The sequence below is a fragment of the Anabas testudineus genome, chromosome 18 (genome assembly GCF_900324465.2).
Source record: "Anabas testudineus chromosome 18, fAnaTes1.2, whole genome shotgun sequence".
NCBI lineage: Eukaryota > Metazoa > Chordata > Actinopteri > Anabantiformes > Anabantidae > Anabas > Anabas testudineus.
In genome coordinates this window covers 1,439,585-1,461,680 of record NC_046627.1, presented here as the reverse complement: position 1 = coordinate 1,461,680, position 22,096 = coordinate 1,439,585, and the positions used below count along the sequence as shown (strand labels likewise).

At 44.8% G+C, this 22,096-nt stretch overlaps 1 protein-coding gene across 1 annotated transcript; it reads left to right on the top strand.

The window, feature by feature from the left end:
• Positions 1–1,043: 1,043 nt before the first annotated feature.
• Positions 1,044–22,088, top strand: LOC113166671. Its single transcript, XM_033326664.1, has 6 exons — positions 1,044–1,091; positions 7,289–7,627; positions 8,672–8,800; positions 11,821–12,147; positions 17,759–18,088; positions 20,551–22,088. Exons 1-6 carry the CDS (start codon positions 1,061–1,063, stop codon positions 20,643–20,645), a joined length of 1,251 nt encoding a protein of 416 aa, XP_033182555.1. The 5' UTR covers positions 1,044–1,060; the 3' UTR covers positions 20,646–22,088.
• The last annotated feature ends 8 nt before the right edge of the window (positions 22,089–22,096 follow it).

The window sequence follows — 22,096 nt, the reverse complement described above, 5'->3', positions numbered from 1 at the left end:
GATGGTGGCCACGGGTGCAGCAACAGACAAGAAAAGTATGATGCAACAACACAACTCATTTAATAGCATGAATGTGTTTTGTTTTTTTAACCTGTGCAAGCATCATATTTGGCCACATAAAAAAAGGAAACAACAGCTAGGAGAAGTAGCAACTATTCCAATTCGCATTAGGAGAAACATCCTTTTAAAATGATTGGAGATTGAATGTGGCGGCCACAGCTCTCCAATACAGCTCGCAAATGTCTCTGTGGCGCAATCGGCTAGCGCGTCCAGCTGTTAACCAAGAGGTTGGTGGTTTGAGCCCACCCAGGGACGTAGATTTTAAAGACAATTGGCAAGGTAGCCATTACTATCTCCGTTTCAAAATCCAGAAAAACGTAAACCTATACTAAAATCATAACCCGTCAACTGTCCTGTGCTCGGAAGACTTAATCGGCTGGCCTCTCTGACCGTGCCAGAAAACCAAGTGTCACAGGCTTTTCTTCTTTACAACAACACTCAAGGAAAAGTAAAAGTATTGTGCAGTACCACTAATACATTTTATTCATAAATGTTAATCAAGTACATATAACGGAGTATAATGTAACGCACTACCACCCACCTTTGAGTTTTTGATTGGTTTTATAAATCATATTTTGAAAAAACTTTTTGTAACAACTACATTTACATTTTGTCTCAGGACAAGAAGCCTATCATCTGCACAGGAAGTGCACGTTTTACTTATTTATTTTTTTAACATGGATTATTTGAATTGTAATAAATACGATAGTAGATGTCCCCAATTCAGCTGTTAGACAAAGACCTTCAGGGGACAGACACAATTCATGTGGAACTGGTATAATGTTCCCTTTTAAGGCTTTTATTGTTAAAACCGTTCTTTTTTACAGCAACGTCCTGTTAAAATCGAAACCATTTCATTTTACTCAGTGCATGAAGATAAATATAGAGCTAAGATAGGAAAGATGATCCTGAGGGTTCATGTCGCTATTTATATTCTGTCAGGTCACGGAGAAGCTAACTGGACTTTGGACTCTGTGGTGAACTTTTACCAAAGGAGAAGATGTTTGTGGTGACGCTGACTCTCCTGTACGGTAAGAAATGTATTAGATAAACCACAGTAAAGTAGATAAACCACAGTAAAGTAGGGAAACTACAGTAATGTAGATAAACTACAGTAAAGTAGATAAAGTAGATAAACTACAGGAAAGTAGATAAACTACAGTAAAGTAGATAAACTACAGTAAAGTAGATAAACTACAGTAATGTAGATAAAGTAGATAAACTACAGGAAAGTAGATAAACTACAGTAAAGTAGATAAAGTAGATAAACTACAGTAATGTAGATAAACTACAGTAATGTAGATAAAGTAGATAAACTACAGGAAAGTAGATAAACTACAGTAAAGTAGATAAACTACAGTAAAGTAGATAAAGTAGATAAACTACAGTAAAGTAGATAAACTACAGTAATGTAGATAAAGTAGATAAACTACAGGAAAGTAGATAAACTACAGTAAAGTAGATAAACTACAGTAAAGTAGATAAAGTAGATAAACTACAGTAAAGTAGATAAACTACAGTAAAGTAGATAAAGTAGATAAACTACAGTAAAGTAGATAAACTACAGTAAAGTAGATAAAGTAGATAAACTACAGTAAAGTAGGTAAACTACAGTAATGTAGATAAAGTAGATAAACTACAGTAATGTAGATAAAGTAGATAAACTACAGTAATGTAGATAAAGTAGATAAACTACAGTAAAGTAGATAAAGTAGATAAACTACAGTAAAGTAGATAAACTACAGTAAAGTAGATAAACTACAGTAAAGTAGATAAACTACAGTAAAGTAGATAAACTACAGTAAAGTAGATTAATGTCCCTTTAAATGTGTTCAGGGACCGTCTACAAAGTTCAAAACACACAACAACCTTCATTATTCTCCCTCTCATGTAGTTTACTGTAAACTGTCACTAAAATGACTTCACTCATCAGTTGTGTCTGCTGGTTTTACTACAGTTCTTATTATGGAGTGAAGTGTATTTTCTTCTTTGTAGAGTTGATATTGTGAAGACTGTTCAATCATTTCTCTGTCAGCTTCTGTTTCTGGTTTTCTGTCTCTTTTGGTCTGAGTCTTCATCTGTGACTTGTTCTTCTACTTGACCTCCAGTCTGCACTGACATCTGTGTCGTCTTCTACCAACATCTAGAATAAATGACTCTTTATTCTCACAGTCGGCAGCTTCTTTGTCCATTACCTGTAGTTCATTCATCTCTATTGACTGTTCTAGTTCTCGTTAAGTCCTTCAGTACATTTTGATTTCTGGTCCACAGCCAGCTGTGGTTTTTCTCATAGGTTCTGGACAAAAAGGTTTAAATATGTGGGAAATATTCCCATTTTAATCCAATAGTTTTCAGTTTAAGAGCATCATTTTATGATTTCATGTTCAGACTTCATCCAACAGAGAATCTGAGCATGAGCAGCTGAGATCTGAATATTTAAGAACATGCAGCTGTAGCTGAGAACACAGAGAAAGATTTGGGCTGGAGTACAGGAAATCTGAGCGAGCATCAGTAAATCTGAGAGCACAAATACAGATTTGAAGAGGATGAGAGCAAATCTCAGTGCAAGCAGAGACATTTTAGTCCAAGGGAAGGAAAAAATAACAAATCGGTTAACCGATAACAAATCGGTTAACCCTGACTTAACCCTGACTTTGTCAGGGTTAACCAGGGTAAATAAATGAATAAATAAATAAATTAACCAGCCACTACAAATTTAACCTGAGGGTCAAAACAACCACTTTACAACCTGATCCACACTGACTGAACTGGGTCTTAGTGAACCAGGATCCTCTGAACCACTAACGTCTCTCAGCCTGAGGAGCTGCTTTTGGCCTCTGCTGTGAAAGTGAGTGTGACAGCTGCAGATTGTTGACGTCACCAACATGTGATTCCGAGTCTCTGCAGCTGCTGTGTCCTCAACACAGCTGATGAACTCTTCTGACTGATTCTTCTTCTAACTTTGATCAGTTCTCTGAACCTGCAGGTTAATATATAAACTAAATTAAAACACAGATATTGTTTAGGTCCAAAGTCATCGAGGAAAGGGAGTTTAAAACTTTCAGTTACATCTTGTTGTTTTTTTTACATCCAGTTTTAGGACAGGTCAATAATTACCACTGGATCATTTAACAGTGTGACAACAAGACTAAACAGAACAGAGGAAAACAAGACTAAGTGTGTAGAAACATTAGAGTAATTAGATCAAACTTCACTGATCCCCCAAATGATACCTCAACAAGTAGCCAGAAACCCTGACCTGAAAAGCTCTACCAACTGAACCACATGTCATCCCATCTCATAATGTCAACAACAGTGGTGTTAGAGGTCTAAGTGTTGATCAAACCTGAAACTAATAATGACGACCACATGCATCTTATTCTCTTTCGGCTTTTCCCATCAGGGGTCGCCACAGCAAATCATCCTTCTCCACCTCACTCTATCATGAACATCTTCTACCCTAACACTAGCCAACCTCATGTCCTCTGTTATAACATCCATATATCTCCTCCTTGGTCGTCCTCTTGTCCTCCTGCCTGGCAGCTCCATTTCCAACATCCTTCTACCAATATACTCACTATCCCTCCTCTGAACATGTCCGAACCATCTCAGTCTGGCCTCTCTGACTTTGTCGCTAACACAGGCAACGTGAGCCGTCCCTCTGATGTACTTGTTCCTTATTCTGTCTAACCTGGTCACTCCTAAGGAGAACCTCAACATCTTCATCTCTGCTACCTCCATCTCAGCCTCTTGTCTCTTTCTCACTGCTACCGTCTCTAACCCATAGAGCAGAGCTGGTCTCACCACTGTCTTGTAGACCTTTCCTTTGAGTCTTGCTGACACTCTTCTGTCACACAACACTCCTGACACTTTCCTCCACCCGCTCCAACCTGCCTGCACTCGCCTCTTCACCTCTTTTCCACACTCTCCGTCACACTGAACTGTTGACCCCAAGTACTTTTGCAAGTCTGCACATAGGGGGACCAATTTTATTACTTTTGTGTTCTGTTTTTCATTGTTTTTTAACTTTTTTGGAGTGCGTCGGCGGATCCCCTCAGCTTCGCACATGGCTCCATTGTTTACTCCAGGGATCAGCTGTTAACTCTGTGCGGCCCTGCACCTCTCTACAACGAAAGACTCGAGGTTCCACCTGAAATACGGAGGAAACGGAGAGGCTGCAGAGCAGGACGAAGGCTTCGGGAGAGGAGATGGAGGTACAAACCATACGTTCCATCCATCATTATGGGAAACGTCCGTTCCCTCTCCAACAAGATGGACGAGCTGACGGCGCTGACCCGGCTACAGCAGGAGTACAGGGAGTGTAGCCTCGTGTGTTTCACTGAGACGTGGCTGAACGAATCGACGCCGGACTCTGTGGTCGCCCTGGATGGATTCAAACTGGTTCGGGCGGACAGGAGTTCGGGAGACAGTGGTAAGAAGAAAGGAGGAGGACTGGCGGTGTTTATTAACGAGAGATGGTGCAACCCGGCGCACGTCTCTGTTAAGGAACAGCTTTGCACCCGTGACATCGAGGTTCTCGCTGTGGGCATTCGGCCGTTTTACATCCCGAGGGAGTTTTCTCATGTTATAGTGTTTAACGTGTACATCCCTCCATCGGCCGACGCAGCGGCAGCCTGCGAGCGACTCCACGGAGCGGTGACGCCATGCAGACCCGGCACCCGCATGTTAAGTGCCACACCAGGGAGAACAAGACGCTGGACTTGCTGTATGCGAACGTTAAGGACGCATACGACTCCAGCCCCCTCTCCCCACTCGGCCGCTCCGATCACAACCCAGGCAAACTGCAGCGGATCCATCGAGAAGAGAACCACCCCAGAAGAAGTCAGTGAGAGTGTGGACTGATGAGGCCAGTGAGAGATTGAGAGACTGTTTCCAGACCACCGACTCTGCAGCTCTCATGGAGACGACATCGACAGCCTGACCCACTGCATCACTGACTACATCAACTTCTGTGTAGAGAACACTGTACCAACTCGGAGGGTGCGGTGTTTCTCTAACAGCAAGCCCTGGGTGAACCCTGAGCTGAGAGCCCTACTGAAGGAGAAGAGGAGGGCTTTTATTTCAGGGGACAGAGAGGAGCAGAAGAGAGTTCAGCATGAACTCAAATACAAGATCAGACAGGCCAAGAGCAGCTACAGCTGGAGGAGCGGCTGGAGAACGGCTGGAGAACAACAATGTTCGAGATGTGTGGAGCCCACGCTAAGGAGCCAAACCACTACACACCAGTAGCCCTGACCTCCCACTTGATGAAGACCATGGAGAGGCTCATCCTCAGCCACCTTCGCTCAGTGGTCAGCACCGCAATGGACCCGCTGAAGTTTGCCTATATGCTGAACATCGGGGTGGATGACGCCGTCATTTACCTGCTGCACCGGGTGCTGACTCACCTGGAGGACGCCGGAACCGTCTTCAACAAGCCTTCAACACCATCCGGCCAGCTCTGCTGAGAGAGAAGCTGGAAGGGGCAGGTGTGGACGGACGACTGGCTGCATGGACAACCGACTACCTCACCAACAGGTCAAAGTATGTGAGGCTACACAACTGTGTGTCAGATGTGGTGGTTTCCAGCACTGCTGCTCCTCAGGCGACGGTGCTCTTACCGTTCCTTTTCACCCTTTACACATCAGACTTTACATACGACACCAGCAGTTGTCACCTCCAGAAGTTCTCTGACGACTCGGCCATTGTTGGCTGTGTGTCGGGGGGGAACGAGCTGGAGTACAGGTCAGTCATTGTGGACTTTGTGGACTGGTGTGAGCGCAACCACTTGTGCTTGAACACCAGTAAGACAAAGGAGATGGTGATTGACTTCAGGAGGAGAACACCACAACAGACACCGGTGAGCATCCAGGGTTTGGACATTGAGGTAGTGGACAGTTTTAAGTACCTGGGTGTTCACCTCAACAAGAAATTGGACTGGACTCACAACACCGATGCCCTGTACAAGAAGGGCCAAAGTCGCCTCCACCTTCTGAGGAGACTGAGGTCCTTTGGAGTGTGCAGGCCTCTCTTAAGGACTTTTTATGACTCTGTGGTAGCCTCTGCTATCCACTACGGCGTGGTCTGCTGGGGAGCAGGCAGCACAGACCGGGACAGAAAGAGTATGGTAATGGTAGTCCCACCTCCACCTTGAACTCCTCTGTCTGACCTACAGCACATCTCACCACCGTCATACTTCTCTCATACATGTCCTGAACTAGTCTGACGTACTTCTCTGCCACTCCCGACGACCTCATACAGTACCACAGCTCCTCCCTCGGCACCCTGTCATACGCCTTCTCTAAATCTACAAAGACACAATGCAGCTCCTTCTGACCATCTCTGTACTTTTCCATCAACATTCTCAAAGCAAAAACAGCATCAGTGGTGCTCTTACGGGGCATGAACCTTCCTACCTGTTTCCCTTATAACCTCTGCTGTAGTTTCCCAGTCATCTGGAAGTTCATCCTGACCACCCAGAACCATCACCCTGTCTGAGACTCTTTTCACCTCTAGAACATTGTTCACAAACTCCCCCTTCAAGATCACTCCTACCCCGTTTCTCTTCCTATCCACACCATGGTAGAACAGTTTGTATCCTCCTCCGATACTACGTGCCTTGCTGCCCTTCCACCTTGTCTCCTGCACACACAGAACATCTACCTTCCTTCTCTCCATCATGTCTGCCAGCTCTCTGCCTTTCCCTGTCATTGTGCCAACGTTAAGAGTCCCTATTCTCAAACCTATGCTCCTGCCTTTTCCCTTCTCTCTCTCTCCACGAACCCTTCTGCCTCCCCTCTTTCTTCGACCAACAGTAGTCTAATTTCCACCGACACCCTGTAGGTTAACAGCATCGGTGGCGGTCGTTGTTAACCCGGGCCTCGACCGATCCGGTATGAAAGTGTTGTAGATGATTCCCATGGTTATTTTGGCAATTTTTACGCCTGATGCCCTTCCTGACGCAACCCTCTCTATTTATACAAGCTTGGGACCGGCACAGAAGTAACTGGCTTGCAACCCCTGTGGCTAGATTAATGACGACCACATGAATAATTATTAAAATAACGTGGATAAACTGAAATGACTGACAATATATCAGCAGTATTCTAATACAGGATAATTGAAATGATGCAACATGTTTACAGAGACCAGTGAAAGACTGTAAAGTGATCACACTGTAGACAGAAGGACACAGCTGATTCATGTTTCTGTTTCTGTGTCCTCAAAGTTTTACAGCATGTTTTGGGTGTGGATGTGTATGAGGGTGCAGCTTCAGTCCTGTTGCCCTGCTACATCTCTTCTGTTCCTCTGGACCCCACGGTGCTGTGGAGCCGCAACACACTCAGTCCATCCACTATCCACCAGCGTGACTCAGATGGTGATGACCTTAAAGATCAAAACCTGTGTTACAAAGGACGAACATCGATGAGGACTGATGCTCTGACAGCTGGAGACCTCAGTCTGACTCTGAGAAAACCAAGTGTCTCTGACAGCGGAAACTACACCTGCACCATCACAGCGTTTGGAAATGAACGGAGACTGGCAGACGTAGAGCTGCAGGTCAAAGGTCAGTAACAAACCCTAACACCTACTGTAGATACAGGTCAGAGGTCAGGGCTGTACCTAATTGAACCAGGCTCATAGGCAGAGGGCCATCTGCCTCGACTGGTCCAGCAGAAATGGAATATCTTGTTGGTAGTACTGCAGCCTCACACCGAACCATTCTCAATACTGTTGTTCTTCTGAAAAAGAAACTAGTGAGTCAAAGGAAGTTAACTCCGTGGTACAATTCACAAATCTGTATCTTAAAGCACAAATCACGTAAGCTGAAAAGGAGGTGGCGTTCCACCAATTTAGATGAAGCCTGGAAAGATAGTTTAATAATATATTAAAAAAGCCCTGCGTAAAACTATATATAAAATCAACCCCCGGTTTGTTTTCAGCAGTGTAGTCAGGCTGAGAAAGAGTCATAAATCTGTTTAGCTTAGTATCGCCTTAATTCTTAACAATGTTTAATTACTTAGCAGTCATTAAAGAAACAGCTCTACGCTGGTTTAAATCTTATCTTCCATGTAAAAAGTTAGTTGTGGAGTTCCACAGGGTTCTGTACGAGAGAAGAGGGACTCAATGTATCAGTAGAGGTCACCCAGCAACCTAATCTATAATAGTATAACTAAGAGATGGTTCAGAGTCACCTGATCCATCACGAACCATAAGTTTAGGTTTATTCTTAATTGTAGAGATGGTGTCTGCCTCCAGGTCAAAACTGACATGACCTGTGAAAATAAGTCAAAAATAAGAAAAACCCAACACAGTCTGGATGTTGAACCAATCATCACCTGGGATGATGCAGAACATGCTGTTGATGCTGTTGGTCATTTAGGATTTCAACTAATGAACAAACTGATTGGACGTATTTCTCTGGAGGTTCCTCTTCATCCCTCAGTGTGACATAGTGTTTGTCAGAGGATTATTTTATATCCATCCCATCAACACTGAGCTGGAACCAGAAACAGCCTTTGATGAACACGACACCAGTTTGAGCTGAGACTGATTCAGAGGTTTGGATCATGTAAAGGTCATTTTGTTGTTTCTCTTCTCTCGTCCACAGAACCCAACACTTTACCAACTGATGTCTTGGTTCTCCTGAGTGTCCTGCTCATTGCTCTGGTTGTTATTGTGGTTCTTGGACTTTATCTGTGGAGAAGTAAAGTTCATCTGAGGAGATTAGAAACCAAAGGTATGTTGCTGTTTGTGTGTTGTCACCTCCTCTGTGATCCAGCAGCTCTGTTCCACTGTGAGGAGCATTGAGCTGCTTTAAGTCCACATGTCCTGAGGCTCGTTCTTCCAAACCACTGAGTTGTGATGATGGTGGTGGAGAACGCTGTCTAACACGTTGGGATTTCTATCAACATAAAGACTGTTTTTACTCACCGTTATCTTCTTATATTCACTCGTGTTGTGCAGCTCTTCTCTCTGATGTGACTCCTACAGTCAAATCACTGTCTCATGGACCTTTCTACAGCCTACGTCATGACTACGTCACAATGTTAGATGGAGGCAAAACAAAGGAGGACTGTGGGTAAACGTGTTCACTTCAGGCCCCATCACCTACTGAAAACATCCTGCTGTGTTTCTGCAGCCAGAACTGAAAAAGAGAGTTGTTAACTTGACCTTTGACCTCAGACCAGCTGCTACAGACGACTGTGGTTAAACAGGATAAAACAGAGTGACTGGACTGAGGCCACCGTCAAAATGGGAGCTGATGTTCTCAGAGGGTTCTGAGTGACATCATCAACATTACTCCTCCTAACGTCCGTTCTTTCAGACACACATATCCACCTACAGCAGACCATCTAAACCTGACCTGATATGAAGTGTGCCCTACAAACAGGAGCATTGTTGATGATCCCATCAGTCCAATCCTTCCTCTCATGGTTTCACCACAGCTGTCTGTGTTGGTTGGACTGTCAGGATCAGCTGGTCTGAGATTGAACTTCAAGTTAGAGTCGTAGGTGATGCAGTTCTGAACATCTAAAGATGGATGTGCCCCCACCTTCTCTGGTAGCTGTAGTTAAATGTCTGGACGTTCCCCAGTAGATGTTATTCACAGGATATATTCACATGTTGTGATGATGTACGTTTCCAGTACAGCTTCACATTCTTCTTGTTCTTCATGATGATGTGTATTTAGTGTCAGCAACCGCTGATTCCACTGTACCCCAGGCTGCTAGTGTCGTCCTCCTATAATCTCATAGTCATCTCATCTATAATCTTGAGCTCAGTGAAGACAGGAACCAGACCAGACACTCAGAGACTGGTTCATGTTCATCTGCCCACAGCGAGAACCTCGAGGTCACGGGTGCAGAACACAAAACACAAAACAGCAGCGACCAGTAGCGGAAATGAATACAATTTACAACTGAAAGATGGAAACATGTCAAATCTAGCGAGTGTGTGTGTGTGTGTGTGTGTGTGTGTGCTCAGTTCAGTTTGTTGTGTGTGTGTTGAGGAGCCTGATGGCTTGGGGGAAGAAACTGTTCAAAAGTCTGGTTGTGAGGGCCCGAATGCTCCGGAACCTCTTCCCTGATGGCAGAAGTGTGAAGATTGGGTGTGAGGGGTGGGTGGGGTCGTCCACAATGCAGGTAGCCTTGCGGATGCAGCGTGTGGTGTAAATGTCCGTGATGGAGGGGAGAGAGACTCCAATGAGCTTTTCTGTGAGACAGATGGGTGGTGGAGGTGGTGGTGGATAGAGTAGAGATTTGAAAGTTGAGAACAGCTTTCTGGTGTCTGTGGTGTTGCTGAGCTTGTCCTGGTAGTATCCAGTCTTTGCCCTGGTGACACTTTAAGAGAAAGATTGAAGCAAATCCTGATACTCAGTTAGAGCAGGTTGAGACTTGGATTTGCGCCACTTCCTCTCAGCACTCCTGAGCACCGTGCGTTGTTCACGGATCTGGTCAGTGAGCCACGAGTTGGAAGCTGAAGGACGAGCAGGTAGATGTCGGGCACAGACTATCCAGGCAGAATGAAAGAGTATCGCAGAGCCTGTCCGTGGCTCTGTCGGTGTCGTAGGTGGATAAAACCTGCGATGAGGGCAGCGCTGCAGAAACCAGGGAAGAAAGCTGCTCCGGGTTGAGAGATCTGAGGTTGCGGCGAAATGTTTCCAATGCAGTGGAAGAATGAGACGGTCTAGAGATGAAGACTGTGAGCTGAATGTGATCCGCTGAATGTGATCCGCTGAAGTGATCCGACAAATGCAGAGGAGTGACAGAGATGTCGTCCACAGTGAAACTTCGAATCAGAACGAGGTCCAGGTTGTTGCCAGCTTTGTGAGTTGGAGGAGTGGAGACTAGTCTAAGGTCAAACGTGTTCAGAAGAGCGAGCACGTCAGATGCCTGTGGTTTGTCCAGGTGGATGTTGAGATCACCTAAGACGATGAGAGGAGTGCCATCTTCAGGGAATTGAGACAATAGCATATCCAGCTCGTCACAAAAGTCCCCCAGCTGGCCCGGCGGTCGGTAGATCACAATGAGGTGGGCTGTGATCGGTGCTGTAATCCTAACGGCATGATATTCTAAAGAGGACAGATTACTAAAGGGTGCCATAGTGAAGAACTTCCAGGTATTGGCTACTAGGAGGCCAGTCCGCGGCGTGATGGGCGAGGAGTGTGAGAAAAAGAAAAGCCGGTGGAGAGTGCGGCTGGGGTGGCCGTGTTTTGCGGAGTAATCCAGGTCTCCGTAAGTGCAAGCAGCTGAACAGCTGAGGTTGTAGCAAAAGCTGGAATGAAGTCCGCCTTGTTCACCGGCGACTGACAGTTCCACAGGGCAAGAGAAAAAGAGGCCGGCGGCGAGGTGTTCTGGGTGAAGGGGCCGCAGGTGGGAAATGAATCGTCCCCTCGGAGAACACCATGTCCTGCTTCTGCCGAGGAGGACTGGTATCTGGAATGATGTTCAGATTCTGTTCAGACCTGATGTGGTTTGTGCTGCTGTTCAACTGTCTTATACGAGGAGGTGGTTCAGTTACTGAACTGGATTTATATGAGTAGTGTAGTCTGATCTTCCAACAGCGTCTTCTTGCCTCTGAATTTCCTCTACAACCAGTTTCCTCCTGTCAGCTGCTGCTTTGTGATGTGCTCAAACTAAAACCACTGTGTCCAACATGTTGTCACTACAAATATTTCACTTCATACCCTCAAAGAAAATGTGTCAGAGCTGCTGCTGCTGTCTGTCCACATCATCTTCTGCTCTGTTGTCCTCTCAGTCCAACAGGTGGAGGTGGATTCAGAGGTGGAGTCTGTCCAGCTGCCCTGTGAAACCACAGTTCAGCTGCCTGAAGACGTCAGAGTGAAGTGGACGAACAGTAAAAACTGGAAGGTCCATGTGTATCAGAACGGTTTTAACCTGCCTGAAGAACAGCATCAGTTTTACAGAGGTCGAACAGAGATGAAGAGAAACCTGCTGAAACCTGGAGACCTCAGTCTGACCCTGAAACACCCCACAGATGAAGACAGAGGAACCTTCACCTGCACCGTCTACAACAGGGAGGGAAACATCCTGATGAAGAAACAAGTGGAGCTGAAGGTCAGAGGTCAGTTCAAGGTTCTTGTTTCTTGAAATGTATCATCTGTGGACAAATAATACAGAACTCAAACAACTCAGGATGTTATTCAGGCAACATGTAGCTCAGTTGGTAGATCAGTGGTTTCTAAACCCCAGTGATTGGACTCCTGGTTCCCTCTGACTACATGTTGATTTGTCCTTGGACAAGACACCGACACCCCTCATCTGCTGCAGCTGTCCAAACAACAATGTCCCCAAGGTGATCAATAAAGTGTCAACACAACCAAACCAAACTCAAAGTATTTAACACATACAGTTCATTTTATGGATTTCAGAAGGGAGGGACATGTTATTTTTTCACTAAAGACGTAATAAATGGTTGTTGTAACATTGCAGTTGACTCAAGGTGAATTCCACCCAGAACATTCTGGTGCACCTCATCTCACATGGGTCACTTTAAGTCGTACAGTTTATGAGATGAAATGTAAAAGGATAAATATCAGTGCTGTTTTTCTAACATTTAACCTGTTTCTACTTTTATATACACTGGAAACCATAACAATGAAAAATTAAAGACACTGAATAAAAATCATGACACTAACTTATCAAATTCATAGAAGTGATTGTATGATCATTTTTCATGGACAATAAAACAAGGAAAAGAAAAACAACAAAGAATGAATTACGAATCATCACATGATACTGTTTACAATACACATCATCAAGTACTCACTTCAGTACTTTTAGAATTAGAACTTATTCAATGTAGGTTTCAGTATAGCTGTCATCTTCAAGGTTCTCCCCATCATCATCAGTGACCTGTTGGTACATAATCATAGTTTAGGCAGCATCTGTCCATCCCTGCAGTTCTTCTTTACTGCCACCACTGTCTACTACTAGAGACTAGAGGAGAAGAGATTATTCTGCTCCATCTCCCAAACTATTTCTGATACAAGGAGGTGAGAGGATCATCTACCTCTGAGTCTTCAGGTTGTTCTTCAGACAGTACAGTCTGGTCTTCTAAGTCTTGAGTAAAGCTGCTGTCTGGGGGTTTGTTGTGTTTTAATGTACAGTATGAAACACTCTACAGACACCTCCCTGTTCTGTTTACATGTCCAATACCTTTTGGTTCATTCACAACATTAATGATGTTGGAGCCAAATGCTCCTCTGTTCCTTTGAATCCATAACTTGTAAAACTCAAGAGTCACTGTTGATGTCTTATAAGTATAAAGTTAATAATTTATCCAGTCTGCATTCATATTCATTATAATCCACCACAAAAAGAATCATTTAAATCTAGCACCGATGTGGTTTGTAGCCTTATTTACATCAGGAACACGTCCAGGGACCTGTATAGCAGCTATGTACATGCGGTCATCAAACTCCACCTGTCACTTATTACAGTGGTGTTTTGGAGTATTGAGATGTTGTAGTAACTGATCCAGTGCCTTTACTGAGAACAGCTGGAACAGCACCAACAGCTGGATTAAGACACATAATCACTGTCAGTCAGGTGGGAGTTTGGGTCTCAACTTTCCTCACACGGCCACAGTACATCTGACCTGTTCACTCCACGAGGACTTATAGAGTCATCTTCTGAGGTGATGTTAGGTTTCGTTAGAAGATGCTATTTTGGAACAGGTGTAATTATCATAGTAAAATTCAGTTCCTGGGGAAACTGGAAGTTAAGACTTGCATAGTTTAAAAGGAGTCTGGTTCTCTGGAACTACAGAGGTTGTAAATAACAAATCATACATTTTAGGACCTCCAGCTCAGGTAGCAGTGAGTCTGAAGGAGGAGGAGACCAAGAATGCTTAATGCTTAATCCAGTAGGGGTCCTTAGGCAAGACCTCCTCACGCTGCCCTGCCTACCATGTACTTTGTAATGACTTGTAAGTCGCTTTGGAAAAAAGCGTCCACTAAATGACTAAATGTAAGAATGGTCCTGATGCTGTACATGAAACAAAACTGGATACATCACCTTCTCCAACAGTTTAATATGGAACAAACATCAATCTGGGAACCATGTCTCACTGTCTATGCATTTATTTTTTTTCTTTTGTCTTTTTTCTCCAGAACTGAATTTAAAATTCTTCTCCTAACTTATAAATCCCTTAATAATCAGGCTCCATCTTATCTTAAAGACCTCATGGTTCCATATCTTCCAAGTAGAACTCTCCGTTCTCAGACTGCAGGTTTACTTGTGGTTCCTAGAGTTTCCAGATGTAGAATGGGAGGCAGAGCCTTTAGCTATCAAGCCCCTCTCCTGTGGAACCAGCTCCCAGTTCAGGTTCTGGAGGCAGACACCCTCTCTACATTTAAGACTAGACTTAAAACTTTCCTTTTTTATAAAGCTTATAGTTAGAGATGGATCAGGTGACTCTGAACCATCTCTTAGTTATGCTGATATAGTTTAGTCTGCTGGGGGACCTCTACTGATACACTGAGCTCCTCTCCTCTCTCCTTTCTCCTCTATCCATTCTAATTCTACCATTGCATGTCATTAACTTTGTGTCTTCTCTCTCTTTTAGTTGTGTTTCCTCCTCTCTGTCTCCCTCTCTCTGTACTTTTCTGCAGGTATCCTCGGCCTGGAGCTGTACATCTCCAGAATCCAGTTCATCTGTCCAATGTTCTTGCTGCTTGTTGTTGTCTTTATTGCCTGCTGTTCTTTTCTCTCTTCTCTTTCCACTCACCCCAACCGGTCGAGGCAGATGGCCGCCCACTATGAGCCTGGTTCTGCTGGAGGTTTCTTCCTCTAAAGGGAGTTTTTCCTCTCCACTGTTGCCCAAAGCTTGCTCAAATGGGATTGTTGGGTTTTCTCTATAATTTTTTGTATAAATATTTTCTGTAAGGTCTTAAACCTTAAACACTGTAAAGTGCCTTGAGATAACTTCTGTTGTAAATTGGCGCTATACAAATAAAACTGAATTAAATTTAATTGAAAACTCCTATCAATCTCTTTATAATATGTTGTATTTCAGAACTATTAGTCGGTCGGTGAAGATTCTACTCTTAGTCTGTTAGTAAGTTATATTTTCATGCTACAATATGATAGAAGGAAAAAGTCACAACAATAAGTATCAGTTATTTTTACCTTAGACCACAACATAGATCTCTCTGAAATGAGTGCCAACGTCTGTTCTCTATGTCATCTTATTCAATCCGTTTTATTGCGTTCCCTGTTTCTATTCTTTTTATTTATTTTCTCCTTAGATGAGATTAAATGAGACACATTATCATTAGTGATCACAGATCGACATGCTCTTATGACCTTTTGGTTGTTGATTTTGTGATTCTGTCCTGTCACCATCACCTTTGTCGTCCTCCTCATCTTTTCTGAGCCTACAGTTTCTTGCCCAGTGGCCAATTTTACCACATGCATAACAAGGTTTATTTCTCCTTTGAGGCCGTCTTCCACCCCCACAGCTCCGTCCTCTGCCCCTTTCTCTCGTCTGTGTGCTGTCCTGCCTGGTTAAACACACTGGAGAGCTGGTTTCCTGAAGGAGTGGTTAACTCATATGCTGCATTACTTTACTTTACTTTTGTTAAAATAATTCTCTTCATGAAACAGAACACTGTTTCTGTTGTCTCCATCAGGTTTCCCTGTTCATTGTTCTGTATAGACACTGTTGATAATTACCTCCTACAAGGGAGGTATCAACAAACTTCTCAGGACCACGGATGAGTTTAATAAGGCAGTAGTTTATTTTCTCTTGATCAAGGGAGCATGAACACATCAGTACAGCAGCTGACAGAGGCAAAACTCAAAGTATTTAACACATACAGTTCTTTTTATGGATTTCAGATGGGACGGAGATGTTTTTCTGTTTGTAACTAAAGACCTAACAAATGGTTCTCGTGACATTCCAGTTGGTTCTCGTCTCTCGATCAGTGTGATCAGCTGCAGCCAATCACCAACAGGTTTCCAATGAAGAGACTTGACGGTCCAGTAAAAGACTTCAGTGAAGGATGGTCTGGTGTCTCCTCACTGATCTCTCCTCAAACATCGATCCTCGATCTCCGCTCTTTGGGATGTACCCCATGAGATGCAGCATCATAGTTGACCTGCAGACAGTTGTGAGCTGGAACCTTCAGTCTACATCTCTGCTGTGACGTCTTCACAAGTTGCATGTTGTCTAATTAGATAGTTCCCATTTCAAAGCAGCATCAGGACCATTGTTGTTCTATTAATGGAGTTAGTCAACCAGTTAACCATTAGTCTGTATCATCCAGTTGGACTGAAGCAGCTGGAACTTAGGATGAACTGTGTCGGAGCTTTAACAGCAGTTGTCCTCCAGTCTTCAGAGGACATTTCCTCCTTTAGATCCAGTTTCCAAACTTCACATTTGGACTTGAACAAGTGTTTGACTTTGCTGTGATTTCCTAAAAGCTCAGAAATGAATCTACAACTTCTTCAGAGCTTTTCTCTGAGCATCATTGAAAACCAGCATCAGATCCATGGGACCAAGTTTTCCTTTAACAGTCAGTCGTCAGCTGCAGACAGAAAAATGTCCGACTGGAACCAATCAAACATGTTTTCACTCCAAATATTTCACTTCATACCCTCAAAGAAAATGTGTCAGTGCTGCTGCTGCTGTCTGTCCACATCATCTTCTGCTCTGTTGTCCTCTCAGTCCAACAGGTGGTGGTGGATTCAGGGGTGGAGTCTGTCCTGCTGCCCTGGAAAACCACAGTTCAGCTGCCTGAAGACGTCAAAGTGGAGTGGACGGACAGTTGCAGAACGGTCCATGTGTATCTGAACAGCTCTGATCAGCCTGAAGAACAGCACAAGTTTTTCAGAGGTCGAACAGAGATGAAGAGAAACCTGCTGAGACCTGGAGACCTCAGTCTGACCCTGAAATACCCCACAGACTGGGACAGAGAAACCTTCACCTGCACCGTCTACAACAGGGAGGGAAACATCCTGATAAAGAAACAAGTGGAGCTGAAGGTCTTTATGCTAAGCTAACTGTTGTTAAGTTATTATTTTTACTTATTTCTTGCCCCAAGTCTTGTGATTAGAAAGACTTCAACTTGAATCAGACTAAAATGTGCAAATTAATGTAAGTTAATGTTTTATGTTAATTTTTTATGTATTTCTATATTATTGGGGTGCCAGTGTCTTAGGGGGTAAAGCAGTCACCTACAAACCCCAGGGTGAGTGGTTCAATTCCATGTTCCTCCTGGCTACTTGCTGAGTGTCCTGGACAGGACACCAAAACCCAGTAGTGTAGCACTGACATACTGTCTATCAGTCATCAGTCTGTGTCTGACAGCACAACCACAAAGACCAAGTCAATCCAGACCAAGTCCTGAGGGTTTCAGAGAGCAACATTTGTTGATTGATGACCAATCAGAGTGAGACAGTATTGATCAGAAAGAGTTTGGATCCAGAACAAAGTGGAAGGAAGAAGAAAGAAAAGCAGCTTTAATAGTTTGGATCAGGGAAAGATTCAGAAAATCTTCCAGCTGTGTTGAAGAAGGTTTTAGTTTCTAGATTTCTGTCCCCTGTGACCTTCTGGTCTGATCTGGTTCTGTCCTTCAGGTTTCTCTCCAACTTTGTCCTCATTCAGTAAAGTGATTAAAAACTGCTGCTGCTGTCTGTCCAGCTGATGTTGTGGTTTGTTGTCCTCTCAGTCTGTCAGGTGGAGGTGGAGGAGGGAGTGGAGTCAGTCCAGCTGCCCTTCAGGACCACAGGGGACTTGCCTGAGGACGCTGAAGTATGGTGGACTCGTGAGGAACCTAAACCACAGAAGACAGCCCACATGTATCAGGACGGTTCTGATCAGCCTGAAGAACAGAACCAGTTTTACAGAGACAGAACAGAGATGAAGAGAAACCTGCTGAAAACTGGAGACTTCAGTCTGATCCTGAAGAACCCAAAAGTCAGAGACACAGGAAAATACGTCTGTGAAGTGAAGAACAGTAACATAATGAGAAGGAAAACTGTGCTGCTTCAGGTCAAAGGTCAGAACTAAGATATTTGTCTCTCTCTCTCGGAGCGTTTTTCTGTGTTTTTTGTATTTTTAACGTGTTGTAGTACAGTCTGGTCTTCATACCGGGGGTGTAGGGATTTTTTTACAGGCTTTGTGTGTCCGACCGGCATTCGCTGGTCAGTGTTCTGGTGGAGGTGGAGGTGGAGGTATGCCTTTCACCGGCCTGAAAGTGGCCGCTGCCGGGGGTTTAGGTTCTTTTGGAAGACTTTTAAAACCCAGAAATCTGATTTTATGAATCTTAGACAGTGGTGGGATTGTGGCAAAGTCCAGATTAAGCAATTCTGCCAGCAGTACACTCTCAATGTCACTAGGGACGTTACCAGGTCGATTAAAGCTCTAGAGAGTGATATTGTGGAACTGCAACTTTTGGCAGACACAGGACACCTTGACGTCCTCAAATCCAAAAAGGCTCTTCTTGCCAGCCTACTGGGCACCAGAACACAGGGGGCACTGGTCCGGTGCAGATTCCAGGCTGTCGCAGATATGGATGCTCCCTCCCGTTTTTTCTTCAGTCTGGAAAAGAGGAATGGCCAGAGCAGGTACATCCACGGCCTGCGCTCTTCTGTAGGGGCTGTGCTGATGGCACCTGGTCACATCAGGGGGAGGGCTGTGGAGTTCTACAGAGACCTGTACAGCAGTGAGTACACTGAGGACTTGGCGTGCTACGAGACTTTCTGTGGTGATCTTCCCCAGGCCTCTGAGGAGGTTAACATGGCGCTCGGCGAACCTCTGTCGTTGCAGGAGCTGTCTGTGGCCTTACAGAGTATGAAGGGAGGGCGGGCTCCTGGGCTCGATTGTCTCTCTGTTGAGTTCTTCAAGGCTTTTTGGCCTGAGCTGGGGCAAGATCTGCTCGGTGTTGTTGCCGAAAGCTTAATGGAGGACTCGTTGCCCCTCAGCTGCAGACGAGCAGTTCTTACCCTGCTGCCGAAGGCTGGTGACCTTCAGGACATTAAGAACTGGCGTCCCGTCTCACTGCTTTGTACGGATTATAAGATCCTGTCCAAGGCTCTGGCCAACAGGCTGCGAGAGGTGATGGACCAGGTGGTCCATCGGGATCAGACTTACTGTGTGCCCGATAGGTTAATCACTGACAATGTGATTTTAATTCCAGATGTTTTGGACCTCTCTGGTTCATTGGGAATAGACTTGGGTCTGATTTCGCTGGACCAAGAAAAAGCTTTCGACCGGGTCGAGCACCCGTATCTCTGGAAGACTCTGGAGAGGTTTGGTCTCAGCCCTGGTTTGATTGCTATGATCAAGGTTCTGTACCAGGACATTGAGAGTGTACTGAAGGTCAATGGTGAGCTGAGCGCTCCTTTTAAAGTGCAACGAGGCATCAGACAGGGCTGCTCGCTCTCAGGGATGTTGTACGCCCTGTCCATAGAGCCTCTTTTATGTCAGGTCCGGTCCTCCATTAGTGGTTTGTTTTTACCCAATTGTACGGCCCACCCTGTGCTGTCGGCCTATGCAGATGATGTTGTCGTTCTCGTTAAGTCACAAACAGAGATCCGTACTTTAGAAAATATAGTAACGGCTTTTGGCAATGTCTCATCTGCTAAGGTCAACTGGCACAAAAGTGCAGCGTTGGCTGTCGGCAGGTGGAGGAGTGGGCTTCCCACTCTACCGGGGGGTCTCACCTGGCAGAGGGGGGGATTTAAATACTTGGGTGTGCATTTGGGGAATGAAGAGAGTGTAAATAGGAACTGGGCTGGTGTTGTGGAGAAGGTGGAGGGGAGGTTGCAAAAGTGGAGGTGGTTACTGCCACAGATGTCGTACAGGGGGAGGGCTCTGGTGATCAACAACTTGGTGGCCAGTGGGCTCTGGCATCGCCTGGCCTGTGTGGACCCCCCTGTTGATCTTCTTAAACGGGTTCAGTCCATCATTGTGAATTTTTTCTGGGACCAGCTTCACTGGGTGCCACAGTGTGTTTTGTTTTTACCCAAAGATCAAGGCGGTCAAAGTCTGATCCACTTGTCCAGCAGAGTGTCTGCTTTCAGACTGCAGTTTGTCCAAAGGTTTCTCTCTGGACCTGAGGATGTGGTCTGGAGACCCGTGGCCTCTGCCATTCTACAGACGGCTGGCGCGCTTCACCTGGACTCTGCGTTGTTTTTAATGGACTCCACTTGTTTTGCTGTTTCAGTTTTACCTGTGTTTTATCGGAGTGTTTTTCGATCCTACTTCTCTCTCTCTACCTGTCTCTTTCTACCTGTCTCTCTCTCTACCTGTCCCTCCCTCTCTACCTGTCTCTCTCTCTACCTGTCTCTCTCTACCTGTCTCTCTCTCTACCTGTCTCTCCCTCTCTACCTGTCTCTCTCTCTCTACCTGTCTCTCTCTCTCTACCTCTCTACCTCTCTCCCTCTCTACCTGTCTCTCTCTCTACCTGTCTCCCTCTCTACCCGTCTCCCTCTCTAACCGTCTCTCTCTCCTCTACAGACAGAATTCAGGACACAGATCAAACAGTGGACATCAGGAACAGAAGCAGCTCCACTGATCCAACTCCTCTGATTGATGCTGATCAATCAGTTTGATCGGTCTGTTGATCGATCTTTGATTATTGATCTGATCGGACTTTGGATCAGAGACAAACTGGAAGTGAAGGAGCTGATGGACGATGGATGAAGACAGGAGGACTCTTTGTCTTCTTCTTCTTCCCTCGGACTCCTCCTGACTCTCACACAGTCTACACACTCACTATTGATCCCTATTGATGGGTGCTGATCAGTGATGTCACAGTGTGATGTCACATGTTGATCAGCTCTGTGATCTGGACTCCAACATGTTCTTGTGGTTTTTTGGTGACTTCTGCTTTAGATCCTCTGAACTCTGACAGAGGTCTCACTCTGGAGGAAACTCTCCACACTTTGAATCTCTTTGTTTTCTTCTCTCACTCAACATGTGACAGTTTTTATCTGTTGATTCAACACATTTTCTAAAACACTGTCACACTTCTCCAAACATTTCCTCCAATCACCAGCTCACTTTCTACTGTTCACACAACACTTGATTTGTCCTTAAAGTGTGTTGAGCTGCAGTTCCTCTAACGTCCCCCAGATGCTGCTGTGATCAAACTGACTGTATTGAAGTGAATGGGAAACTTCTCTCTACAAAGTCAGAGCAGTTTTTACACAAGTTCAACTTTCAGCAGATTCACTGAGCTTCTTCTCATCGAGCCAGAATTAAAGAGGAGAAGTTTGGAACAAGACACAACAGGAGAGACTGTTAATGTCACAGCGGAGCTGCTGTAAAACTCGGATTGGTCAGGAGCTGATGAGGATTATGGGTAATGTCTTGAACTAGTAGTTAGTTTATTCATTTCTTCTTTAGAGAAAGTTGTAGAGCACATGGTGAAACAATAATCAATGGAACACAGGGTCAGTGGTTTGAGACTTGGTTCCTGAACTCTGAACCCTAAAACTTGATTGATGAGATCTGGTTGATCCAGTAAGAGAAGAAGGTAAAACTGTCTGGATTCTTTTTATATTAAAGGTTGGATTATGGTTTGATAGCAGCAGTTTCTAGAGATTCATCTGTTCACTCTGCAGTTGCTGGATTGGACTGATCACCACGACACAGACACATCAGAACGTGGATCCCAGTTCCCTTAATTCTATCCACGTTCTCCTTGTGTCTTAGTTCCTCCACTAAAGATTCATGTAGGGATGCAAGGAAATGATATGAGGAGAGAGGAACGGGGGAAACAGGGTGTTTGGAGACAGGAGACGTCCTCTCCTCTGAACCGTCATTTGTTATTGATGACGGTAGATCGGCTGTAGATTGGCTATAGATCAGCTGAAGATCAGCTGTAGATCAGCTGTCAGTCGGACTGTGTGGTCACTTTTGTTGGATTGGAGATTGGTCGAAGGCGGTGTACATGTCCTCAGTCCATCACATGTGAACTTAGAGAGACAAACAAACATTTAGGGACAAAGTCTGTGGATGGAGGACTGGAACCTGGCTCCGTCCAGCTGTGAGGCAACCT

Bases quoted from the DNA above. Each gene is read 5' to 3' on its own strand.
- LOC113166671 (XM_033326664.1), top strand. From the start codon at position 1,061: ATGTTTGTGGTGACGCTGACTCTCCTGTACG. The intron at 8,801-11,820 runs GTATGTTGCTGT...TTGTCCTCTCAG, and splicing joins GAGGAGATTAGAAACCAAAG to TCCAACAGGTGGAGGTGGAT. The intron at 18,089-20,550 runs GTCAGAACTAAG...TCTCCTCTACAG, and splicing joins TGTGCTGCTTCAGGTCAAAG to ACAGAATTCAGGACACAGAT.